Below are 23,050 nucleotides of genomic sequence, written 5' to 3'. Positions count from 1 at the left end.
CATTTTCTTTTCAAGTCCAGTGCTAGTACCACAATTTCCAGTAGCAAACACGAGTCCGTCAGTTACAGGTCAGCAACAAAGTGAAGGAGCTAAGCAGTATACAGGCTGGTGAAGTTACTGTGTTCAACTAATAAGAATAAAAATACTTTCTAACCTGCATGCAAGTACAGATGTTTGCTGCATAATCTCTTGAGCCTTCCCATATTGTTAATATTAGGTTCCCAGGGTATCATTTAGTCCTTCACAGAAACAGATTAAGCCTATCTGAGAAAACAGTGCTTTAACAGAATAAGCAAGCACTGTGCATATGAACCATGACAGCAAATTCTTAACAATGAAAACTGTGTGATACTCATTTTCATACACAGAAGGCAACAGAAATTATTCTGAAATGCCTTATCACTTGCTGATGGGAATTTTCCCTTCCCCTGCCTTTTATGATCCCATTACTTTAAATTCCTATATATATAACTCAGGATTTTAATCCCTGAAAATTTACAGTCGAAATTACAAATATATATACCTATATATGTATATATATTGAAAACCAAATCCAAATGAAAAGGGTTATATATTTCAAATGCAGACTGTGCGAACAGCTCCAGAAAAGTCACTGTATCAGCAAGCATGAATCACAGACCCACATCTTTAGGAAAACACGTTCGAACTAGCCATTACTGGTCAAATATACACAGAACAGCAGAAAGTATATGCCAGGAGTAGCAACCTGAACCCTATATAACTAGTTAGGCAATAATGTTACCCATTCCCTTCCCTCTTAAGTACAGTTTAAATATTTATTCAGTTGACTGTCACAATACTAAAAAGAAAATCAATTTGAATCTATCAATTACAAATATTTGCACATTTGTAGAAATAATCACATGAAGGTGGAGAACAAACCTGCTATTCATGCCAGGAACATACTTGCGTGTGTGTTATACATTGAAAAACAACAGCAAACTAAAAAAAAAAAACCCAAAACAACAAACAAACAAAAAGCCCACAAACTCAAACAAACAGCCAACCAACCCCTCCCCATCCAAAACCTGAAAAAATATTTCCAACCAACAAAAATCCCACACCCACCCCCAGCCTCAAGAAACCACACCAACCAAAACAAACAAGAATCCCTGCCACATCCCCAAACCAGTAAAGGACTATAACCAGAACAGGCCTTACTTCTTTGCAAACGAGGAAAATGAATGTATACTGAACCTAGAGAGCAGTTCTCTTGCGACCATGAATAGCCATGGCCCTTTCAAATTGCACGTGGCTCTTTGTTTCTTATTAGAAGGAACTGTTTTGTTACTTTGAAACACATTAAAATATTTATGTCTACTGCACTGCCACTAGAATAAGCATCTGGGCAAAAATTACTCTTAATGTGTACTGGCTTCTAAAGCCCAAACTGGGCTTTAGGGACGTTGTGTACAACTCATCAAAGCCTCAGGCTTAAGGGCTCCATATTGTGTGTGTGTCTGTGTGAAAGACTTAACTTAGCTCATATGTCTGGGGGTTCTTGAGTCCTAGTCACACTTCAAAATTATGGTGATGATTAATACGCACGCTGTAATTCAAATGTAGGACAAAGATGCCAAGTAGCTCGAAATGTTGCATCTCCATTTTGAATAGATTTTTGAATGGTGGTGCACAGATGTGTGTACTGGACTAGATGATAACACAGTGTCAAACCCTCAACTATTTTTTGATTCCATGCATCATTACCCATGCTGGTGAGAACGCACAAGTAAATTCTAAGGTAACTACCTGTACAAACTTAGGCTTGCACCAATGTAAATGACATTGCTATAATTTTGTCAGACTAAGGCACAGGCATGAAGCGGTGACTGATACCATTTAGCCAGGCGTTAAGAGGCCTGCCACTGCCAACAAATCCAGCACACTGGGATAGAAAGTATTTCTTGCAGGAACTTAGACAAGAGTCCAGAATGGGCCTTCAGGTAAACTTAGCTTGATAGCAGGTGTTCCATCTGGTAACAATTTTTCCTTCACGGAAACAATTCCCTCCATCCACCTGTAGCAACATTTTTCAGTCTTCCTATTAGAACACCCATCTTACATAGTTGTAGATTCAAAGGTTATCCCTTCTCCTAACCATCAGATGTTCAGCCAGCATCAAGAATGCAGCCTACAGGCAGCTTTAACATCCAGTGTGAAAGGACAAAGGATTGTGCTTATGGTCTTTGTGCCTAAGACTTCTTTTTAGTTTTAGAGAGTAAATGCATGCACATGCTGGGAAAACAGGCCAAACAACATGGCTGGAGTGAACATCCCTGCCATTCCAGCAGCCTTCCAACAAGCCTTGTCATCTAAGACCAGTCTTAGGAAGGAGAGGTTCCGCAGATGTGTAAGAACTTTGCCCTTTATAAATGATGCACAAGAGCTTATGTATCAATACCACCAACTGCCGCTAGATTTCAATTAGCAATCTGAATGGTAAGGATGATCTTTTGAGAGAAACAATGGCTAGAAGCTAATTCTCCTCACATGAAGAGACACAGAAATCATGGTGGTCTGACCAGACTACTAAAAACTCAAAGAAGCCACATCCTTGTACAACAGAGGTTTCTCCCGTTACACCAGCAATTTCACATGATTGTGTGGTATTTGCTCTTTTGATACAATAAATGTGATAAAGAACTTCATAGATTTGGTTCCTGTGGCTTGTGTCAAATAAAATTGGAATACTATTTCCATGTTCTCTGCCTTCTACCTATATTCAGGCTGCTCTCACACAGTAATTAGGTAGTAAACTACATATACATGACTCTAAAGCCTCAGCTTTTGGTTTATATGACACCATATCTAGGTGTCATTAGCTCTTATCCCTCTACAACACTCTGATTAAGTACAGAAGCAAAACCTCAAGACGTTGAAGCCTTGTTAACGCACTTACTGGATACGTTAAGATTGAAGGAATTTTCCAGGATTCAGCTCCTTCCTTTCCTGTATGAGTAATGTTCTGTTAAGGTCTGGTAGTTCCTAGTGTGACCTGCTTAATAGCTTGTACCTGACCCATTAAGTCAAGCTATAGCACAAAAGCAGGTGGGGGGTGGGCAGGGATGCAGTTGCTGGGCTTCCCTCTTCAAATGATACTAACATCCTGTTCCAGGTATGTACCACAAAGCTAGTATGATCTGGTTTGGCTAGCTCAGTAATCATCTCTACTCCTTAAGAGTTCATTTGCTAGATGTCATCAATGCTGTAATTACAGGCAGACCTTCAAAGGTTCTCTCTCTCTCTCTCTCTCACACACACACACACACACACACACACACACATTCCCACCCCCCAACACTCTTAAATCATGGTAATACTTCACAGCCACTGCTGCACTTCAGGTTCAAGGAAGTAACTCCTGCTTTATAGCTGTTTCTTCTATAATCATGTTTAGAATATGATGCAAATGCTGTAGCTATATGCATTCTGACTACCATCATAGCCAGGAGTCAAGCTGTCAAGCTTTTCTCATTCTTCTCGTTCTCCCTACTGCTCCATCTCTAAGGCTAGTCTTTAAGGACACCTAAGTATGTGTTTGCTCAGGTTCTTCAATACAAGTTTTAAAGTCTCCATATATTGCTACAACTGCTATCAAACAATGGTTAATGATTTAAAAACATGCTGTAATAGCACAGGTGAACATCTGCAGTATATTTAAAATCTGATATCCTAACAGGGTAAAGCAAGGTTTCCAGTTAGAATTTTAAGAAGCCCCAGTTTTGCAACACCCTGGTACAGTCTTCAAAAACAGCCACAAATCAGAAATCAAATACTACACTGAGAAAGCTGTTCATGGAAAAAGCTGGTTCTTTTCCTTTCTAAAAATATGTAAGTGACAGCAGTGACCACAAAAGTAGATTCAGAAGTGTTTACAACTTCCTGGAAAATAAGTACTGTGTGGTACTTTCAGACTGACTTTTTTTTTTTTAAACCTTAACTGTCAAAATAAATAAGGATAGGGTAAAGTAACACAATCGCTGGAAACAACATTCTCAAAAAACAATTACAAGTTTTTGCAAAGAGTTTGATCTGGTACTTCCTTTTAGATGCTTATTAAGGTTCACCCCACACATCTATGAGTGTAAAACCCACTAAAGTATTAATAGCCTTCTGCTCCTAGACTAATTACTGTTGAAAATATTGCTTCTTCTGTTGATTAGACACCCCGGTTGAGAGTAAGACCAGATAAGACTTTGCATATTTTCTGAAGTGAAGCAATTCAGTCATTATATACAATAAACTGAGAAAAAAAATCACTTTACAAACCAGTTTTACATTCAGACAGATGGCAGGAAAAGGCATGCATCTCCAGATGATCATGCTTCAACAAAAGTGAAATCATGACATACGAGTGGTATTATGAAACAAAATCAAGGATGCCAAAGTACTTCTATATATAGAACAAGAAACACTTGCTAACAAAGACAAAACATCACTTATAGAAAAGCTTTCACAAAAAACCCAAAACCCAACAAAATCCTTGCAAAGGTTTTCTAGAGGAAAGGGTTAACAAAAATATAAAATTTTAAATATAAACCCCTATCCTTTAACACAGTAAGAGACACAATGACTATTTCATCATAGAAGACTAGCTTATTAGCAGTGAAATTGCAGTCTGCATCCAGTTAGAAAAATACAACTATCTGAAATAATGACATACTGTTTGTGCAAGTGCAGACAACAGCTAATGATGATGACTGCATAAGAATCTTTTTGTAGTCAAACACAATTGGGATTGGCTGCTCTGCCTGTAATGGAAACATCTGCAGATGCACTACAGTAAGAGTTTTCCAGTAGATAGACTGGGGGTTTTTGTTCCGGCATTTTTTGTTTGTGGCTTTTAAATTTTTTTTTAATTTCCAATTTCTGAGAAATATTCTGCAAGTTTGTGTTTCCTATAGAAAGTTTCTCTGTTCAGGGGTTCTTTACATCTGAAGAGTTTTCAAGTTTCTGTAAACAATGAGCAAAGGAAACACCATCTTCATATCTCGCCTGATTCTTCAGTGAACATACCACACATGCATCAATTTAGGGACTGACTGCACTGTTTGAAACTACCTCACCTGCAAGCCTTTTTGTTGTTGTTGTTGTTGTTTTTTAAGACTGAAAAAGACCAAAGCAGTGCGTGATCTGTGTTATAAAATCCTCTTCCAACGTGACATACGCTGTGTAAAGCACTCATGATAGTAATAACAGCAATTAACTTTGCTGCATGTCATTTAGATAAGTCAAATTATAAGAAGCTTAGAATAATACTTTTTGTTTACTTCCGTTTCAGTCTAAATCTCTCAATGATTACCTATAGTTAGAATGCCATGAAAAGTAATGCCTCATTAACTGAGAAAACACCTATGTCAAAGATATAAGCATCACCAAATCAGGCTGTGCTAACCAGAACATGGGTTCTGTAAGGATTTATCACCAGTACCTCCAGCCACATTTTACCACCAGAAGCAGTGTTTGCAATGTTGCCACAGAGCTCACGGAGTTGTAAGAAAATGTGAAGTAAGGAAGAATGGATTTAAAAGTGTCTTCATTTTAAGTCAATGATGTCTTCATCATATAAAGATATCAGCTGAAATGGATAGCTAGATGGTGAGCTCTCCTCCCTGTTTGCTGAAGTATCAGGATCTGAACTAGTGGAAAGATGACGTCTTTCAGAAATGCCTTCAAACGAGCTTGAGATTATCCTGCAAAGAGGAAGACGAAAGTTATTAAAAAAAATACACAGGTCAGGGCAGGAAGGAACAATGGCTACTTCTAGATTCAATCAAGTTATCCTAAAGACAGACACAGACCATTACAACTGAGTTTCCTCCTGTTTTACTCTACAAAAAATAAGCGAAAGGCAGTAATAATGAAGCCCCTCACCCAAATGATTTCCAAATAGGGAAGTACATTAAACATAGTTTTACACTGCAAGAGATCTTTTGGTTTGTTACTCTGTCTCCTGTATCTTGCTAGTATTCTGACAGTACTCTGTGCAAACGTAGGTTATGGAAACAGTGAAAACATGAGAATGGCACTGGGGTCAGTTCCAAACAGACAAATGCTGTGGTATTTTTTCACAATTTTTTTTCTGAAAATAGCAACACAAGAGCATACAAAGAAAACAAGAGAGTCTGCACAGTGCAGCTGCAATAGTCCAAGTCTTTGTAACAGGTTCAGCTGCAGCAGGTCCCCACAAAACGCCATTTAGCCTTGCCTTACTCAATAACGTGTCTTTAGCAAAAAGCCGCAATTGTTTCAGTACTTATGGGATTCAGATACTCTTAACAACCACATTAGCATGAAAAGCACATAGATATAGGTCTCAATCAGCCTCATGCCAACTGAGATAAGCATGAGCAATCAACTCTGAAAATACTTACAGTCTAATTTAGGCTCTTTTCTAAAGTATATTTACCTGTCACTACTAGATGATCTTACGGCTCCCTGCTTGGGGTCTGACTGTCTTCGAGAAACTTTTTTTAGCTTCTGTGCACTTTCTGTCTTGGGTATAGGCTCATCCAAGAGGCCTCAATAAAGGAATAAAAGACTTAATACTTGCAACAGGCAAAAAAAAAAGCATGCATGAAAATGTTAGGGTTGTTTGCTGTTTCCATTATTGACTATTTCTACCTGCCTTAGAATATGGCCATCTTATACATGATCAGACAATGGCTATACTTATTTGCAAATAATGTTTCCCCATGGCTTTTTTTTTTTTTTTTGTGATTTTAGTAATTTATTAATACTAGCTGCATATTACAAACCAATATGTGATGGTGCAAGGATTAGAAAGTATATGTATGACAACTGATACATAACACTGAGGAATAAGGACAGTTTACCCAGCAATTCTTTACGTGTTCTGCTTGCAATTTCTTTAATTTCCATGCGAGATAAAGACAGTGAGTGCATAACCGGAAGAGAGGTAATGCCACTTGATGTTGTAGTAGTGATGACCTTGGGAGCCAAAGGTGACTTCAGAGGTCGTTCAATGCTTCGCCCAACCAGATTGCTGAGAGGTATTTTGTACAGGTTTTTGCATGGAACTTCACCTGAAACACAGAAAGAAAGAAGAACGTAACACTTGCACAATAGAATCAGTTCTTTACAATTCCAAATGAAAAGTTATAAAGACAAACTATACTTGTTAAGCTTGGTACCTTTTAACTGAAATGACAAAGGTCTTTCCTGCTCTAGAGATCTTTCAATACAGATAAGCTAGGGAAAGGAAGAAATACAAGCAATTTGACTTAGAGAGAAAAAGAAGATTGACTCTTGGCAACATGATGAATCAGGAGTGGAACCAGGAAGTAAATATATATGACTTGCGGCTGGTACCCCATTACACTGCACTTTGTGCGGTGTTTCCAATGTGTTTTAAAATACTGCAAATATACTGAAGCCTGGATCCCAAGTGGTTTAAAGTATGACTCCTCCTCTTAGGTAACACAAAATACCACGTTCTCCTAATTTCTAGAAGAAAAACAAACCAAAATCCCAAACTTACCGTCAAATAGTGCTGCTTTTAAGAACTTTGTGACTACCTTCTTCTTTTCCTTTCCGGTAAACAGTAAAGCAGCAGATTTAAGGAAGAAAGGTGTGCACACATCTTGCATTTTCTAGTTGATGTTCCCTTGTTTCTCCTTTATTGTCACACTATAGATCGACTGTTCACAGATCATGTTACACTAAATTGTCTGCACAAAGCTTTTCAAGGCTTCTTACTTTTGTTTTGCAAAAGAGCTTTAGCCATTCAGTGCTTGTTCAGCTTTTCTTAAATGAAAGAAATAGCATATGTGGAATGTCAAGCTTTCTTACAATTTTATGCCCCTTTTTGCATTATTACTTGTGGTGACATTGCCAAAGATTCATCAAGCTACTGAGGCTTAATTCCTCCCTTCCTACAGAAATTATTTCTTCAGAACAGTGCTTCCATGTATTCAGAAAAGATACTACAGTGCAAAAGCTCAGCCAAGTGCTTTATACGTGTGGAAAATAGAAAATCTCTTATACTCCACACCTTCAGGTAGGAACTCATGTTTTTTTACCATCTTTACGGAAGACCAGCCGTACCGAGATGTGATAGCTGTTGGAATGATTTAGTGATCACCCTACCTTCTAGAGAAGGAACAGGAAGTTCTGGCTTTTCATAAGCTGTCGGTGTTTGAGGAGAACCCTTTGAATTCATTTCCTTAGAGCTGCTGTCAGATGATCCACTTACTGCAGCAGTAGCTTTAAAATAAATATCCGACTGAAATGAGAAATAGCCCCTCATTAGTACAGTGAGACTTTCTTAACCATCTTCTGATTCTCTCTGTCCTTTATACAAACGAGGAGCACACAGATGAATAATTATTGCAGATAAAGTAGCACATATTTTGGTTTTGTTTGTTACATTTTTAGCGGCAGCAACTTTTTATGTTAATTAGATCCCAACATATCACAGAAATAGTCAAACGTGATTTTTCTGTCTTACCCTTGATGCTACAAGTTGAAGCTCAGGCACAACTGCTGTGTGGACTAAGTTCCCATTCACCACTAATCGGATCTCAATGGAATCAGTAGTGAAGGCAAGAACATAAGGGAAAGCACAGACTGCAACAAAATAGAAGTTATTTGGCACGGAGAAATGGTTAAAGCAAAAGTTTCTTGGATGCTCCACGAAAACCGTTCTTGACCTCTTCTGGCATGTTCCTTTCCTATGAAAAGTGTTGTCTAACATACTGATGTACACCAAGTTACATTGAGCCTGAAGAAAATGTCACTCTCCATGCCTGGCAGAATGTAGAGTGAATGGAAAATGAGAAACACAAAGAAGGGGAAAAAATTAAGCAAAGGATGAACTTTCTACCAAGGCTTCATTTTTCAAAATTATCATATTCAGAAACTTAAGTCAAGTAGCATCATGAAAGTAATATGCTTATTCCCAGAATACTGTAATTCTACTAAGAGCCATTTGCAGGCAAAAATGGTAATGAAAAAAACATCTATTAAAGATAGATATTTTCTTACCAACAGCATAAGGAACTTGATTCCAGCTGAAGTGGAAGTCATAAGCTGATGGCTGGACCAGTGGAGAACCTCCACTGAAAGGATATACCTTTCTGTATTGACAAACATCTGCAACAAAATAGAAAAAAGAAGCATCCATCACTTTACACTGTAAGTGACCACCACCCATTTTATAGGGAGATTTTGCAGAAGGGTGGACATTATGCACACAATCAAACATTCATGTAAAAGTCCCTCTAGAGCCAAACACCTAAGCAAAACTTGCTTTCTCTGTCAACACATTGGAAAGACCAAAATAAAAGACCTACATTTTAATAAATTGTGGTATTTCACAAACTAAGTATTACTGTTTCAGGAGTTACCAGGTCCCCAACTTGTCTATGGAGAAAGGAACAGGCAAGAAAAATTCAGAAAGCAGTGTCTGCAGAATTGTACCTCTATGCCCTTCAAGTAGCCATCTGTTCACGTAATTTACATTTTTTGAAGACTGTTATGTATATGGGTTATTGCAGACACCAAGATTTCATAAATCATATAACCTGCACATCTATAGAATTTTTAGTATGACTAAAATACCCAAATTTGTAATTTCTCCAATATGCATTTAAGTTCCAAAGAATGCATTTTGACAAACTTTCCATGAAACACTAACATTTATTTTCAGATACAGACCTAGACTGCCATGAAAGAAGATCTAAATATGCAGATTGACCTATCACTATTTCTGGCCTTCCCTAAACACTTACAGTTATAACACAACAATAGACCAGCTTCACCATCTTCATATACATCAATAGCTGCAACAAAATTAACCTGCAACGATAATGGAAAGGATTAACAAACAGGCAGACAATACTGTGGTTATTACAACTGGGTTGTGAATAACAAGCAATACAATCAGTTGGGGAAGTGCATAATCCCAGGTAAAAGAAGGGGAAAAAAAAAAGAAGAGAAATAAATAAATAAATACTTTTATTAAAATAGCCTCTTTTGTAATGTAAATTTCAGAAAGCTGTGAATCAACATGGTATGTTAAAGATAACAATTATTTTCAAACAGTGATCTTCAAATGCACATCGTGACTAGGAGAAAGATCAGATACACCAACTACTGGTTCAAAACCACTAACATTTACAGAGGTCAACAGGGATATACCTAAGGATTACTGAACAGTCTGGATTTACAAATTGAGAAGCAATGCCGGCTAAACCACAGTATTTTTTACATAGATTAGGCTACATAAATTGTCTTAATTCGACTTTGGTTTTGTCTTACAACCAGATTAAAAACAAACCAAAACAGCCACAAAAAGTAGGATATCTGTTCAGGAAATGAGACCTTATTAGCGAAATGCATAAGGTTACATTAGGGAAATGCTTCCCAAACCATATATACTACTTGGACAGGGAGAGGGCTGAGAGACTGATTCCGTGAACAGCAGTTCTTTCACTTTCCTTGATTTAAGATTACTGTGCAGCTCAAGAACTGTTAAGCAAACCTGAAAGTTTACACATCCATACCAAATGCATTTTGACCTATCTTTTGTAGTAACTGAAACCCATTGCTGCTCTCTTGCCCAGAGAAATAAGCAGGCAACCCATTTCAACGCCATAAAAATCACTAGCTCAGCTCATATTGTCTGCTTTATTTGTGTTCTTAAAGGAAATAAGGAATCTGGTGTGCAAAAGAAATGGGAATGATGGATGGCGATGGTGAGGTACTTCTCCATCCCCATCCTTTATTTCTAGTTCCTCCTCATCCAGATTAAGATTGATTCCCAGTGCTGTTTAGAAGTTTACACTTGATCAATCATGCCAGGAGCACCTCTTCACTACCAGATCCAAATAAAAATACAGACCACTTAAAAAGAAAATAACTTATCAAGAACTATCAAATGAAAAAAGTAGTCCCTTATCTCATTAATAACAACAGATTAACTGTGCAGTTTTGGGGTTTTTTTTGTTTGTTTGGGGGGTTTTTTTGTGGGTTTTTTTGTGGGTTTTTTTTTTGGTCTAAAGCTACATGTCCACATCCCTGTTTAGAAACTATCTTTTCTGGAGCAGAAAATACTGCAACTTTTTTCTGAAAACCAAGACATTTACTTAAATCCCAACCCTATGTCCTAGACAGATAGATTCAGTTATTAGTTGACTGGACAGCAGTTTCTGAAATAGAATGATAAGCTATATGTAAATATTTTAACTACAAATAAGCAAATCTGAATAAGATACTGGTGGTCAACCACTGAAGTTATTTTGATGCAATTTTTTTTAACAATAAAACACCGATACCACAAAAATAAAGCAAAAAGCTAACAACTGGCTAAGAAAGAAGCAAAATGAATTTTTGACAACAACATTCCAGAGCCTGAAACACGGGCTTTTTCCCAACGTCATATCTTGTAACTACCTCTCTTGGGAGTTATCATCATGTATCCCAAAAGGAATAAATGTCTCAGAGTGCCCTAAAGCAGTAGTTACAGAAGTAAAAAGTAACACACATGAGCATCTCCATACATTACATTCCTAGGAAGTCAGCGCAGCATGCACTGAGTCTGCAACAAACTATGTTCAGTGAGGGTCTGCAAAAAAGTTTAAATGATGAAAACTTACCCTGTTTGTTTCAACATGATGCAATCTATAAGACTCCCCTGTACTCTCATTGACTAAATCAAACTGATGCCGATATGCTACACAGATCATATTGTCACTGTCTCCAGTAGGTCCATCCACCAGCGTCATAACCACTGGAGGGTCAGAAAGGCATATTTCCTATAACGTAAATAACAGAATTACTCTCTTCTCAGGTTCCTATTGTGGGTGCTGCAGGTACTCCATGATTTTAAAGGGTTGTTTTCTAAGCACAGAAGCATAAAACGAACAAGCACAAACAATTCTTAAAAAAATCTGAAAGTGTTCTTTAGAATATATATAATTGAACTCCACCATATGGCTTCTCACCTTTGTCTGTAGGTTCAGGAAGATGATAATACATACTCTGCCTTCCCTCCACCCCCCCAAACTAAGTGAGTGCTGCTCAGTGTGTTAAGGTAATTAGTAACGAGATTACACATACCCGGATGTACTGGAACTCCTCTACTGGAGATTCAGGAGATGATAGCAGAGAGGTGCTGGTTGAAGTGTTGTGTGAATTATATTTCTTTGTGACGAGAAGTAGTTTGTTCCGAATAGCCACAACAATCCTCAGTTCGCTTCCATGGTGAGTATTAATGGCATACAAATGGCAGCCTGAGGAAATAATGTTCTAGACTCTAAGTGGTTGGGGTAGGGTCTGACTTTTTTGTTCTGTATTTGTATGACGATTAGTACAACAGGGCTCTGATGGATGATTTGGCAACACTGAGTTAAAAACTCCTCAATAGGATTACATCGACTTCTAGGAAAAGACAAAAGCCTATGACTCTTTTGAAATCTACTTTTGGCCTTAATCCTAAGTACATGTCACTATTCTGCAAGTTCCAGCTTTTCAAAGCAGCTTGCTTCTGAAGACCATGAAACATTTATTTCTAAAAAAATAACAGGCAACACCCAGACTAATCTAAGCACTACTGTTTAATGGGGGATTTGCCAGTGCTCCTCCAACCGCAAGTGTGCTTTATTTCAGTCTGACATCCCCATAAAATCCTTCTCATACCTCCCAACCCTGAAATACTATTTTTCTCTAAAGCTTCTCATCAGTAGCAATTGCCAAGTAATATGGTTTTTTTACAACATTCAAAAATGTCATGCTGGACTGTACTAGAGTAGTTTTCAATTATAAGCTTCACAAAGTTTGAATTGACTGTCCAGAGAAAAACTAAAGGCAAACACCTACACCTGCCTAAAGAGAGCTAGTAAGCTCCTGGCAACTGCTAGCATCAAAGCACAGTGGATGTTTTTAACGCAGAATAATAGTATCACCTTTTGTTCTCTCCAGTTTATTTTCTCTGCAGTCATATTTGCTTCTTATCATTTTTTTAGTCTCTACATCTTTTTGGACAGCACTGAGTCTGAAGACAAGGATACGAGAGTCCTTCCCTGACATATGGAGAGAACCAGGAAAAAAGAAGTTAAAAAAAAGAATGTGGTAGTTTGAAATTAATACTTCCAATGAGAAGTAGCACCTAACAAACACAGCAAAAGTAAACAAAGCGTAATACCTCTCTGGGGACAGAAGACTTATGAACTCTCTAGGATTTACAATTCTAGTAACCAACCCCTTCAGTACAGTAGCCGAGTTTCCCACTAGGTGGTGCTGCAGCAAAGAATGATCTGAGAGCTTCCAAACAGTGACATGCACAGTATTTTGCAAATATATAGAATCTTGAAAAAATAAAAAAAACATGATAGATATAAACTACAGGGCAAGAGTAAAAGGGTTAACTTTGAGAGCTGGAACCATCCAGGTGAGCAACTGATAACTGGATCATTATCAGAATTTGAACCCTTCAGGTTACAGAAAGGTTTTCTCTAGAAACTTCACAAACTTCCAAGATTTTCAGAAATGTCACCCATTCTACAGGTATCTTGAGGAAACTGCAAATGGCTCTCATGTAGTCTGAGCTAATTCTGTAAGATCTCAGGATGAATTTCATCAGATGCAACCAAACTGGGCAACTCCCAGTGATACAGAAGGAACCACATTTTACCCAAAGCTTGGATAAACAGAACTTCAGCAAATACTGAGGAAACAGACATAACAGGGTAAAAAATAATAAACCAACCATATCTGTAATTCTTTCCCGAGTCATACATAAAGATCCTGATCCTGCTTTGTGTATGTTCCCTTTATGAAACTCAATCACAGACTACTGAGGTCACTTAAAAAGTGCACCTTTTATGCACATTTAATCCTTCTAAATGAGACACAATTGTCATACGTACATAGCCAGCAACATGCGGAGTTGTGCAAGAATCCAAGAACAGGGACCTCTCCTACCTTTGTCTGTTCGGGCAATCAAAAGATCCAGCGCTTCCAACACATTCATCTGCTTTATTTGGAGAGTTTTATCAAATACTTGCACTGACGGTTGGCCATCTAATGAAGAAACACATATCTATTCAAAATCCTACTAAAACTTGCTAGATGCTGGTTTTGACCCATTTCTTTCCTCTAATTAAAGTCTTGGGTTTTTTCTTACAAAAAGTGAAAAGAAAAAAACCCCAAAAGAACCGCACAAAGCTCCTACATGTGCCACAGCATCGGAGTCAATACTTCCTTACAGAGGAGTTTTATTATTGTCATGAATCAGATTAAGGGACTGAAATCTAAAAGTGACATTCTTTTGGCAAGTTTGAGAATTATGATTAAGAACTAACTTCATTCCCTCAGTCCCGCTGGCCTTACATAGCACACAGAGGATATTAAGGGGTCAGAGTAGCAATATCAATGCTAAGGGAAAAAGTAGGATTTCACTGTCATATAAGCCCTTGGCTGCAGGCTCACTATTATCAAGGGCTAAGAAAACCAGACAAGCCATTTAGACACTTTTCGAGCCTGGATACAACCTCCTACGGTTTTTCAGATAGTCAAGAAAACAACATCTGAAACAAGAAAACATTCAGAAGTCTGCATTAACACTAGCTCCCCAATATGGCTTGATTCTACTGCACAACGAATTTTTGCAACTAGGTTACATAAATGTAATAAATTTACTTGGATTAGTAGCTATCCCTCTACCTAAAGACCTACTAACACCTGAACAGAGTTTATGAACATACATTTTCAAGAAAACGGTCAGATACATAAAAATTGACACAAAAACACCGGATCATTTACTAACCATCTATTAACAAGATGCCAGCATCTGTAGAAACCAGCAAGGACTGGCCCCAAGAATCTGCACAGACAACCTCATGAGGAAAATTACTGCAGAAAGACTGAGATTCCCAAGGCTATGAAGTAACATAAGGGATACATATTAAGTACACTAAAAAATACAGATCATACAGACACAGAATGCGATGGAGAATGGCAATAACATTTAAATGCTTTTAGCAGGATATATTTCCAAACAGTATATTGTTGGAATTTGAAATATCAAAATTGAATTAATCGTCTTGCAGAGGACTTCCCGCACAAGTTCTGGCTTGAAGACTATTAAGTGTAAGACACATACCTGAAATGCTAGAATTAAAACACATGCAGCTGAAACTCAGTGCAACCCTCACGCAGTAGTGTTTTTCATTTAAAAAATCCAAACCTATATACTCAAAACATACGTACCACTACGCATACACAGTTTGCTTACATTCTATGGTTCAGTTTGTGATGTTTAATTCTAGCACATAGTACAGTTAAAACTGTCTTTCTGACAAATTGTTCTTCCATCCTGTGTTCTCTGTACTTACCTCCCAGAGCTTGCCCCTCCTCTCCCCATTTATATATTAGTTGGAATCTCTGAAATTCTAGAAGCCATTCTGATGCTTCTGTATATAAAACACATGCAGAAGAGTGCAGCTGGCGTATTTCACTGCCTAATGACTTCGAACAAAATCCAGTATTACAGAAAATGAAAACACAACTGAATCTTGTTTTAAACGTGATGACATTAAAATAAAAGGTGATTGCATATGGAAGACGACACTTTCATTGAATTTTCTCAGGTATAAAAATGTCCACACTTGCTTTAATTTGAGAAGTGCTTCAGCCTCAGGCCTATCCTTTATTAATCTAATAGTGACTGCGGAATCACTTTGACACTGTACCTTTCATCTTTTCTGCTGCAGCATCTAATTACAGAAGTAAATAAATAGATATGAGATAATGTTTAATGTTTCGTAACTTCTCTGACAGTTTCACTCACCTCCTTTTTACAAAAGCTCGTGGCTGCCAAGTTAGCTGTGGTATCCCCTTTCACAGTGGTTTTCAATTTCAATGCCTAATACAAACAGATGTTTTATTTAAACTGAGTTTTTGTCAGCAATACCCAAACTAATGACTATGTATAAAGGACAATTTAGAACTACAAAGTAATTTCAGTCTGGAATTCCTATGCCATTTTAAGTAATGAAAAAAGAAGCAGAATTCTGTATCCTCCACAACCTGGGCATAATCCACTAGATGGTTACTAGAGAAGGTTACTAGGTATCTTTTCAGCCAAAACATATGTTGGCTGTTTCTTGTTTAGGTGGGTTTTTTTTGTTTTGTTTTGTTTTTTGGCCTGTTTGCTTGCTTTCTAAATGGCAACTCAGAAAAGAAAAGTCAAACATAGTAACCGAAAAACCTCCGCCTCAAACTACAGAATCTAACCATCTACACAGTTTACTTTATAATCTAGCGAGATAGAGGATCCTCTTGTCAGTTATACAAACTGACCTTTTTTTTGCAAAACTTCCTAACAAACACTAAGGCAAGTTTTATATATGTCTATATAAATTCCCAGGTATCCCAAGAACAGATGGTCACCGGACCACAAATACTTCCGTTAGAACTAACTAGAAGGAAGGTGATTTTGAAACGGCCGAAAACCCCAGTGAAATATTGTATATACGTTGTTTCATTGACTTACACAAGTCTGTTAGCGTAGCCTATATTCCTTCATTGCTAACTTTCACAGCATTATTCCTAGAAGACTGTGATATGTGGAATTGTCACAGCATTCCTTAATGCAAGGTTTAGAACTAACCTAAACCAATTTTATTGCCCTAGAGTCTGCCTACCATCAAGCATAGCTCTCTGTAAAGTGACAGTAAACACCAGCATGCCATCACTTGCATATTTGCATTAAAGCATGGCTGTCAGCTTACAGAGATGTACAAAACACTTCCTTCTATGAACATTTTAATTCCATCTCACCAGTCAGGAGAGATCACCTCGACAATAAACAAATAATTTAAATATACTGCTGGATCAGTGAATTTTGTTGACCACCTAAAAAGTCAACTGGCTGTAACTAAAGGGGAAATACATTCCTAGGTTGGCAAGAATGATTGAGTTACTTGGAAGGTATCTTGAAATACGGTCAAGCCTACAGTTTTTAATTTAGGGGAAAGATCTTTTAGGGAAGGGAAATAGTTAAATGTTTAAAGAACCTCCAAGAAAAATACTAACAGGTATCTACGAATTTATAACCCACATAATAGGTTTCCCTTTGATGAAGACCATATCGAGGATTGAAGTCTTGTTTAACAAATGGGTCCCAACTGGATTTGTTACAAGAGTCTCATCAGCATTTAACCTGGGGGAGGTGGAAGGGGTGTAAGCCTATAGGTTTCCATTCTTTCAATAACCATGCTTTTCTTGTTTTTCTTTACTTCTGTAAAGTAAACATAGGAATAAATCATCGGTTACTTCTGTCTAAATATTACACATTCAGCTTTCTTTTTTTTTCCCCAATGCCTGCCTAAAGTGACTAGTTATTTCAGGGTGACTGTGGAAAGGAGAGGAAAAGCACAGAGGAGATTTTGCAGCTCTGCCAATGCAAGCTTCAATAGTCCTGAGATTATTTTTGAACCAGTTCTCAACTGCCTAGCTCCATTCTCTACCTTTATCCACATCTAGAACTTCTCAGACTCCTCTAATCTTTAACTTACTAAGATGAAAAAAAAAGGGAGAGAAGAGAATTGGGTTTTGTTGGTACTGTGGGGTTTTTGTTTTTCGTTTTTTGATCGGTTGACTGGGTTTGGTTTGGTTTTGTGGAGGTTTTTTTTTTTTTTTTTTTTTTTTTTTTTGTTTGGGTTTTGGCTTTTCGCTTGTGGTTTTTTTTGGTTGGTTTTTTGCTTTGGCTTTGTTTTTGCCCTGTTAACCCCTGCTGAGCTGAATCAGCTCAGAAAAGAAGTATTCTTAAGACAAGATGCAGATCCACGAGACCAGTCTGGATCAAGAAGAAACAAGTGAGAAAGGACAGGGAAACTGATGAGCATAGGCACTGTTGGCTTTTTTTTGCTGCAATGAACGGTCAGATCAAAGCAGACTAATCTAAATCATCGGGAGGTTGCATTTCTCATGGCATCAAAAGGTTAGTAAGTCCATAGAAGACTGCAGTCAGTATTTGGTATGTTCAAAGATGCGTGGCAAACTGTGATTTAACAGAAAGACTGTCAAAATTTTTTCCTGACTAAAGAAGTCTAAGTATTTTCAAAGAAATGCAATCTTAAAAAAAATATATGGAGGAAATCCATGAAAGATTATGCTTTTCCAAAGCACAGAAAAAGACACAGCACTTTTCTGCTTGGAGAAAGCATCTGCTGCATGAAGCAGGGAAAGATCTTTCAGGTTTGATCCTAAGGTACGATTTTTACAACCTTCATTTAACCCATGTACAATATAAATATTTGTATACGTATGCCTCAGATGTTACAGATAAATATTTCTATTAATATTTTATTTTAAAGTAACTTAAAATAATTCAATACTACAAAACTATGATCACAGAAAATTGCATTAAATCCTGACATAACTACAAGCTAATCAAAGTCTAACAAAAGGACTGACACAGTCTTCCTAAACATAGCTGCATACCTTCTAAACTGATCCTACCTGACCAAGCCGAACAAACTCTGCTTGTCGAGCTTCCTCTTTTTTCCGTGTTGATTTTGGGGACTCTGGCAACACATCACTGAAGGATCTTCTATTAAGCATGTTCTAAAAGAGAAAATGTTTCTTTCTAATTGCATAGCTTCTCAGAGAAGAGAAACTGCAACTCTTCCAATCCTTGAGTGCTTTACCTTACAGCTTGCCACAGTTTACCACTGTCATGTTCTGTACAATCACACCACATGAATATGTGACATGAATATATGAAAAAGAAAAGTTTACGCAGATCTATATCAATAAAAGAAAGAAACATGGGTGGAAAAAATAGAACCTTGTTAGTTTTAAAAGTACTGCGTTTATTTTTAGTTAGTTAAGAATCACCTTAAGAGTAAGTTTTCATCATCTAAAATAAAGTTACCTCACAGCTACCCAGGGGTAAAAATTATCCAGACTGACACATAATGGAACAAATGCAGATTTTATGGTGATGAGACTAATGCCTGCATTTGCATCCGAATTCCCTATTCGATCACCGCTCACCGCAGGTAAGCTTACACAAAGTGTCACATTGTTATGCTTCTCGACTGTCTGTCAGATAACTGTAAAGTAAGTTACAAGATCATCAGTATTTAGCTTAGTCATATGCAAATCAGCGCTCACTAGGATTACAGTCCTTTAAAGTAACAGAACATTCAAGCTACTAGTTAGAAGAGGACAGCGTATATGAGGGATAAAGTGAGAAACTTTTGACTTACATTTCCCTTGTGTAGGTCAGGCATCATGTCTTGATATAAAGAGCGGATCAGCATGTCGAGAGTGCGTTGACGTTTCTGAGAAAATGTCGGTGTTTCTAAGGTGGCCTTTTCACCATTTATTACTAAAAGATTATGGAAAAAAGACATAACACGTAAACGCCCACTGACTCTAGTTTGCCTCTGTACCAAAACACCTGTTCAGTCCTTAATAATTCAGAATTGCCTCCTTTTTGCCTTTTTTTAAGTGAATAACTCTCCCTTAAGTTAAAGGAGAAAAATTAGTAATAGAGGAATTCCACAAGGCATCAGAAAAAAGACCTAACTAGTAAAACAACTAAAGACAAACTGCAGGTGAATTTAAGTACTAAACAACCTAAACTGGTAAAATGAGCTACCAAGCTCCTGTCAGGTCTAATTGTAATCAACATGGTCAATTCTCAAAGATTTCTTTCTTGCTGATTTAGAAAGGCAAATATGGGAAAATGAAAGCTGGAACTGAATGATTACAGAAGTAGAAAGTGCTGCATAGGTGTCCTTCAGCACCTTTAAGAATACATTCAGAAAAGCTGCTATTTTCAGGTTTTCAGAGTTACTAAATTAACACCTTCTATTACTAAGTAATGAAGATCATAATGAGCATCATAAGTTCTTTCAGATGTCCCAAGCCTTTTACAAAAAAGCAAAGCTAAATATGGCTGCACATTCTGCAAATGTGAAAGCCAGCCTCTGTCTAGTAGCCTGAGTTTTGTTAATCTGACTGTAACAGTTTGATGGAACTGACATTCCACCTATGCTACAGATTTGAAAAAAATAATTGTATACAGATCAGCAGAATACACAAGAAAATGTGTATACATCTTAAGCATCATAAATTTCAAATTGTTAGCACAATTATTAAAAGACTGTTTCTAGCAAAAGAAAAACTGACTTACATTTCACCAACACAAAATCCCTGAATTCCTGGTGATTTGTAAACACGGGTGGGGTTGGAAGGGGAGGCCCAAAGAGAGGAACACTTTCTTCTGAAAATATTTTCAGCCTATTGAAAGTACAAATCTTTATCTACATTGAAAGTCACATTCAAACCCTATCTTGTATTCAGAACCAAAGGAAAAAAAAAAAAAATGGAAACCGTTATCTGGGTATGCCTTACATTAGGATTTCAAAGGGTATAACAAAAAAAAAGGACTCACTTGGAATTACTCAACAGACCAAAATGATGCTTTTTTTACACAACTAACACTGGGACACTCAATTACAACAGAACTTTGCAGTTCTACTCATGCAGCAATAGTTTTACTGGCACTAGCAAGATACAGTCCTGTTCCAAAAAGCTGTAGAAGAACAGGGCTTCACCTACAAAATATGTTCTCCTTACGGATTTCCACTTCACCTATGCATTCACCACACGTATGAAATATTTGATTCTTTCAAATAACAGTGGCTTATGACATATGAATCTATAGCTTGGGAACAGCAAATTCATTTTCACTGAGGAAGACGGAGTCAGAATAACTTCCACGACAGCTGGGCCTGCTGACTTATTTTGATCCACAAGGAATCCAGCATAGCAATAATGAACGGTAGACACAAAACTCATGACTACCTGTCCATCAGGGCACAGCTTCTTTAAGATAAGTAATCATTCTTGGCTATTTCCAGGGGTAGTTTGCTGACAAAAGTCTTCCAAGTGGCAGGTGAGGATGACACAGGTCAAAATAAGTTAAGTGGCAAAATTAGAGATTTAATCTTAAATTTTAGAAACCAGTCAGAATTTGTTTGCTCAAAAAAACAGCAGTGATTGACTGATATAGAGTCTAATGGCTTACAATGCTTTTGTACGGTCTTTTTTCCTCAAAGCTTAGGAACTGCAATACGAACTACAACATGAAATGCAATACTACATTTGCAGGAATATCGATCATCCTAATATTTGCGACACAGTTTCATAGATGCCCTTATTGTCTATTATTATGTCCCGGTAAAAAAGCAATCATTTCTAACTACAAAAGGTGGGAAATGCTCCTTGACTAGATCAAAATGAATTATGACAGGGAAAGTCATTACAAAACTGACTAAAAAACTGACTAAAAAACAGACTTACTGAGTGACTAAAATATAAAGGCATTCTAAGCAGAAATTCAGAGTCAGACCTCATAGCGGCATTGCATTTGAAACAAGGAAAATTTGTGTCAAAAGCTTAGCGCATCCCCTATCTCACGTGACTGAAATTTTGGCCACTTGGAAGACTGTCTCCACACACACACAAAAGTGAGAGAAGGAACGAAAGGTATTCAGGCCTACAATGAAAGGACAGAAAGAAACATAATTGGGCCAAGGTGAAATATAATGTTCTAAGGTTGTCATATAGGAAAAAAATTCATATGTGATATGTACTATGGCAAGATGCGGCAAGACTGGCAGAATGAAGCAATTAAGATAAAATGCACGAATCCGTAAAAGCGGCCAGTTACTTAATGCAAGAGATATAAATTTATCTTATTTACTGCAACTCATTTCCTTCCCCACATAAACAGCAATATAAAAAGCATTTTACCATGGCTAACCCATCTACCGACTATTAGTTTACAATCAGGACAACAATCACTTCTTAAAGGGTAATGAGGGATGTATGCCCAGGTTTCTGTCCCAGAGGAAGAAGAAAAAGAAAGACATGACTGCATTTTCAGTGCACATTGGAGTCATGAACATGTTTTGTGCTTCTCACAAACCTGGGAATGCTGAAAAGCAGAAGCTATGAGGACAATCAATTTCAACAAATTTGCAAGAGGGTGCTCTCAAGATCTTGAAGCAAAATAAAACTATTCCTTTGCTTAACTGCATTACAGACATTTTTCCAAAGAAACCTTAGCTATAAATAGGAGGGAGGGGAAAAAAAAACCCACATACACAAACTGAAGTATCATTCTCTTCTCTGGAGTTACATTTAATGGCACACAATAAAACATAGTAATATCTAACATTCCGGTAGTTTTTCAGTATGTGACATTCAACTATACAAGTACTCTATTAAAACCCCTAAAAATGAACACGTTTGCTCAGCTACAGCCAAACTGCTGTTTGTAAAGACTTGTAGTCCATGGCTATCACATCATCACACACATTTATTAACTTTCATCATCCACGTAGTTTACTATGTCATCGATATGTCCAGGTCTGAAAGTTCCGAGCATATTTTTTGTCATTTTTTATATTTCATATAAAAACCAGTTTTGGGTTTCCCCCTTAGCTTATGCCTGTTCCAGAATTTAGTTTTTCTGATGGTTAGAAGCATGCTACTTGTAGCCAGTTTAGTGACATCTGTACGCAGGCCTATATTGCTCTTCAGTTTCTAAAGCTCATGTGGCTTCCTGGCATACAGACAGTAGACCTGTTTGGATGCCAGAAAGTTTTCCCACTGCCAAAATGTTTTCCCATTTCCTCTAAACCACCAGTAATTCATTGTGAAATTATTTGTTGCAATCAGCACTTACCTGTAACTATCATTCTGCTTATTATATCTCACTAAAGCAAAAATATCTGCCATACAGTTAAGGAAGTTAATCCAGTTCTAATGAAGCTCACATGTATTTTAATAAACTTTTCTTTTCTCTGCAGTACATTCCAGATTTAATAAAGGTAAAATACATTATTCAAGTCAATGTAAATATATAAACAATACTAGACTATACAGATTTTATTGTCTATAAAGAAGGTCCTATATGAAAATTTTAAAACTGTTTGATCAACAGCTTTAAAAATCAAGCTACTACGACGGACACAGCAGAAGA

The 23,050-nt window shown here is 37.2% G+C and overlaps 1 protein-coding gene across 1 annotated transcript in view; it reads right to left on the bottom strand.

Annotated features, from left to right (window-relative positions):
* Window positions 1-3,171: 3,171 nt before the first annotated feature.
* GARNL3 (GTPase activating Rap/RanGAP domain like 3) overlaps window positions 3,172-23,050 on the bottom strand; it is a 32,922-nt gene continuing 13,043 nt past the window's right edge. Inside the window, exons 13-29 of the mRNA XM_040083386.2 lie at window positions 22,754-22,799; window positions 20,192-20,298; window positions 19,260-19,381; window positions 18,508-18,612; window positions 15,833-15,907; window positions 14,810-14,921; window positions 13,966-14,064; window positions 12,948-13,064; window positions 12,103-12,275; window positions 11,640-11,798; window positions 9,774-9,840; window positions 9,028-9,135; window positions 8,492-8,610; window positions 8,131-8,266; window positions 6,858-7,067; window positions 6,431-6,542; window positions 3,172-5,714 (exon numbers count right to left, since the gene is read on the bottom strand). Of these exons, the coding sequence (XP_039939320.1) occupies window positions 5,558-5,714; window positions 6,431-6,542; window positions 6,858-7,067; window positions 8,131-8,266; window positions 8,492-8,610; window positions 9,028-9,135; window positions 9,774-9,840; window positions 11,640-11,798; window positions 12,103-12,275; window positions 12,948-13,064; window positions 13,966-14,064; window positions 14,810-14,921; window positions 15,833-15,907; window positions 18,508-18,612; window positions 19,260-19,381; window positions 20,192-20,298; window positions 22,754-22,799 (2,024 nt within the window). The 3' untranslated portion in view covers window positions 3,172-5,557. The remainder of the gene's footprint in view (window positions 5,715-6,430; window positions 6,543-6,857; window positions 7,068-8,130; window positions 8,267-8,491; window positions 8,611-9,027; window positions 9,136-9,773; window positions 9,841-11,639; window positions 11,799-12,102; window positions 12,276-12,947; window positions 13,065-13,965; window positions 14,065-14,809; window positions 14,922-15,832; window positions 15,908-18,507; window positions 18,613-19,259; window positions 19,382-20,191; window positions 20,299-22,753; window positions 22,800-23,050) is intronic.

The sequence above is a fragment of the Hirundo rustica genome, chromosome 20 (genome assembly GCF_015227805.2).
Source record: "Hirundo rustica isolate bHirRus1 chromosome 20, bHirRus1.pri.v3, whole genome shotgun sequence".
Classification (NCBI taxonomy): Eukaryota; Metazoa; Chordata; class Aves; order Passeriformes; family Hirundinidae; genus Hirundo; species Hirundo rustica.
The sequence above is the reverse complement of the archived record's forward strand: the minus strand, read 5'-3'. Positions and strand labels throughout refer to the sequence as shown.